The 3,835-nt window shown below is 34.7% G+C and overlaps 1 protein-coding gene across 1 annotated transcript; it reads left to right on the plus strand.

The window, feature by feature from the left end:
- Positions 1 to 71: 71 nt before the first annotated feature.
- Positions 72 to 2,853, plus strand: LOTGIDRAFT_155203 (hypothetical protein; the record flags this gene model as incomplete). Its single annotated transcript, XM_009065697.1, has 2 exons — positions 72 to 735; positions 1,535 to 2,853. The coding sequence occupies 2 exons, from the start codon at positions 72 to 74 to the stop codon at positions 2,851 to 2,853; spliced, it is 1,983 nt and encodes a 660-aa protein (XP_009063945.1).
- Between the last annotated feature and the right edge of the window lie 982 nt (positions 2,854 to 3,835).

Here is a 3,835-nt window from a genome sequence, read left to right on the forward strand (position 1 = left end):
TTCATCGTGATAAAGTGTATATATGTATTTCTGTATGCCATGTTTTGGCAACTTTATCAACAAACTGCAGTATGTCCCTTATGTTTGCGTCATCTACATTCGCTATCAAATTAATGGAACCCATTACCAGTGCCTGTGTACAAAGACTCTTACTAGCTACTCCGCTTCATCCATCGATATTTGTTAGCCTTCCATTGATAGTAGGTGGAGCATGTATGTTTACTGGAAACCCACTGACAGATACATCTTTATCTAAAGGCACCCTCCTGGCTTTTTTGTCCAACGTCATCCTGGCAGTCAGAAACGCGACAATCAAAAAAGACCAACACAATTCGTCCAGATTGAATTTACGTCCTTCTTCAACTATAGCAATGGTGATCATTTGTCATCTGGTTTTCACAACAGTTCTTTATCTTATTGAAAGTCACTTTGGTGCTGAAAACATTTTGACACGTGCCGTCTTTTTTACAGTATTGTCAAGTGTTTTTCATGTGGTGTATTCTTACATTTCCACAAATATGGTATTGAGGTACATGTCGGTGTTAAGTCATTCCGTGTGCAACATTATGAAAAGAGTATTAGTGGTTATATTATTGTATATAGTCGGCAGTAGACATGCCTCGTTTTCTAATTTTCTGGGCTTGATGGTTAGCACTGTTGGATTGTTTATTTATGTTGGTTTCAAAGTATCCTTGAAGAATTCTAATGATAGAGATGCCACACCTAAAGAACAAGGTAAGGATTTGAGTTCATAGAAAAATAATCATACTGTCATTACAAAGGACGTTAGTGTGCTTAAAGGGATATGTGTGCCATAATTTTGGACCATCATAATAAGCCAATCAATATCAGTGTTCACTTCGCACATCTGAGCCTTTAAATCCATGTTTTTCCAGAATTATTCGCATTTGAGACGCTGTCGTAAACTATGTATAACATGATAAACGAGAATTTCCTTTGATTTTTTTGTTGTACAAACGAGTGGTAGTAGTTTAGCTGTTCTATTAAAGGTTATATACCACGGTTCCACAGTAATGAGTCAAACACTTGATCCACAGTTTTAACTCATTGCGGCATTGATCTCGATAGCGTTCTATCCGATAAAATAGAAGCCCGTGTAATGCGTTTAGTTAAAAAGGGAAAGAGCTTTTGCCGTGCACGAACATCAAAATGGACTAGCTTTAGCATACCTAAGCTACACCTATTTTCTTATTTGGCTTTCGTGTTAAGTTATCTAAGTTTATAACAACAAACTGTTGATAATAAACCCTGGATTTCCTAAAAAACATCAAAGGAAAAATAAACAAATTAATGTTACAATTCGCTGTTATAGCACGATTAACTCTATAAATGTATAGATTTTATTTATATTCGGTGTTTTAATCGATAAAGATATGGAAACAGTGTTATAAATATCACTTCATACATCTTGCTATTGTTCCTACCCTTAAAAAAAAGTATTTAGGAATAGGATACCGGTATTAATTTCGAAAAGATCCTAAAATTGGATTGATAGTATGAATTTATTTTGCAGGTAAACGAGACAGAATGAGTATCAAGATAGCTGCTTTCCTCATTTCACTTGTTTGTCTGAGTATAATTGGAATGTATAGCGACACCAATGTAAAATTACGACATAGGTTTGATAATGTTGCAAAGATGCCTTTGGAAGACTTCGCATTACGTTCATTTGGCAGAAAATCATTAGACATGATGGACACGTCAGATCTGGAACCGTATGTCGATGACGGCCATTTTGAAAATGGACCACGTCTAAAACGATTTCTCAGAAAAAAGCTGATACAGACACCTTACGATACTGATATTCTGTCCCCGCATCTCAAAACCAGCACAGAAGTTATCCGAGAGGCTCAAAGAGTACATTTCAACCTCTTTAAAGATTTGCTTCGTGGTTTCCGGTACGCCATGTTGCTTGATGTGGCTGCGTTAGAAAACAAAGGAGACCCAGCCATTTCTTCGGGTGAAATTTATCTGTTACGAAGACTGGGTATTGATCTCATTTACTACTGCAGTTTTAGATTATGCACCGATAAAAACCTTCAATATGCTCAGAACATGAGTTCAATCTATTCCAATAAAGAACTCGTTATTCTCGTTCATGGCGGCGGAAACATCGTTGGATATCCTGTTAGTGATATCCTAAGGTTCAAAATTTTGGATCTTTTTAAAGGTTTTAAAATAGTGGTTATGCCACAAAGTATATTCTTGATACGTCAAAATACACATTTCGAGCATTGCAAAAAGCTTTATTGTTGCAACAAGAATTTAACATTTGTTTTAAGAGACCGACAATCACTTGCTATGGCTCAAACGTTCTTCAACAACGGCACAAATCTAATTATGACACCGGATATGGCATTTCAGATTGGAAGAGTCAAACGATATATGAGTCCCATGTATGATATATTATGGCTAAAACGAAAGGACATAGAAACGCCAAACTATAAAATACCCAGGATACCTGAAGAGGTATCTGTTACAATTCAAGACTGGTTGCATTTTCTAACGCCAAAGGGAAATAACTCTTTGGAAAATGCCTTTCTAATAGCAACTAATGGTATGATGTTCTTACAGAGAGGTAGAGTTGTGATAACAGATAGACTTCATGGTCATATTTTATGCACTCTATTAGACATACCTCACGTATTAATAGATAATAAATACAAGAAGTTGTCCAGCTATCACAGAACTTGGACTCGAGGGGTAGAGAACACTTTAATTACCACAAACGCCACCGAGGCAGTGTCTTTAGCTTTACAGCTTTTGAAAAAATATACTAACGTTATTCCACCTGTGGCGCCATTTATGAATGTGGTTGAAAATCCAGTATAAAGGGTTACTCCTGTAGTACCAATAGTTTTTAAGAAATCACAAAGATTCCTCGTATAGCATTTTAGGCTAGATCAGTAAAGTTATGTACACAAAAAACAGTATTGAATCCTGTATAGTCCATTTACAATGGCAGTATGCAAAATTGCCATTACATTACTACAAACGTCGTATATTATACCTGAAAACGTCTTTAAGAGATGCTATTATCATCTTTGTTTCTACTTAATCAAACTGAATTAGTTTTAAAAGGGTTATAAATGAAGTGTAATATTTGTTAAGTAAGCAGCTAAAACTAGTTTTGGAGTTAATTTTAGTAACCTTTATAAAACGCAGGAGACATTCTTCTTCAAATAAAAATTAGGCATTTATTGTGCTTAAATCCGCACAGTAGTTTTTTTTAACACTAATGATTAATATTTACCCGAGGGTAAGAAGGTTTGCAACTAATATGGTTATTAAAATATATGTGAGGCATAGTTAAGGCTTCGTCCTGAAAATAACAATTCATGTAATAGTTTTTACTGGTTTTAATATCATTAATAGGCATCAACTCATAACTTTGAATTTTGTTGTAAATTCCTAATTAATGTACATAAAAATGAAGGCAATATACACCACTATAGAGCTGTTGCACATTTATTGAAAAATAATTCATTTACTACTGCCACAGACAGTGTAAAACTCCAAGGCAAATTTGTCCCATAGATAATATATTTATTGGCTTTATCTTCAGGGTTGGTTCAGAACCATATTTATATGAGAAAAAAGGTTCTCATGTCAATCTACAGATTTTCCTTCATTAATTACTTTGGTCGTGTGAACTGCTCAAATTGAAAACTGACTAGGATTGGTGTATGTTTGATGTATTAAGATGATTCTGTTAAATGTGAAATACAAGTATTAAATTGTGTCTCAGGATAACTAACTGTCGTTTCATTTTTGCAACTGCAAACTTAGTAGTAATAGAACATATAGATTGGGG

Source organism: Lottia gigantea (genome assembly GCF_000327385.1).
Source record: "Lottia gigantea unplaced genomic scaffold LOTGIsca_7, whole genome shotgun sequence".
NCBI classification, from domain to species: Eukaryota; Metazoa; Mollusca; class Gastropoda; family Lottiidae; genus Lottia; species Lottia gigantea.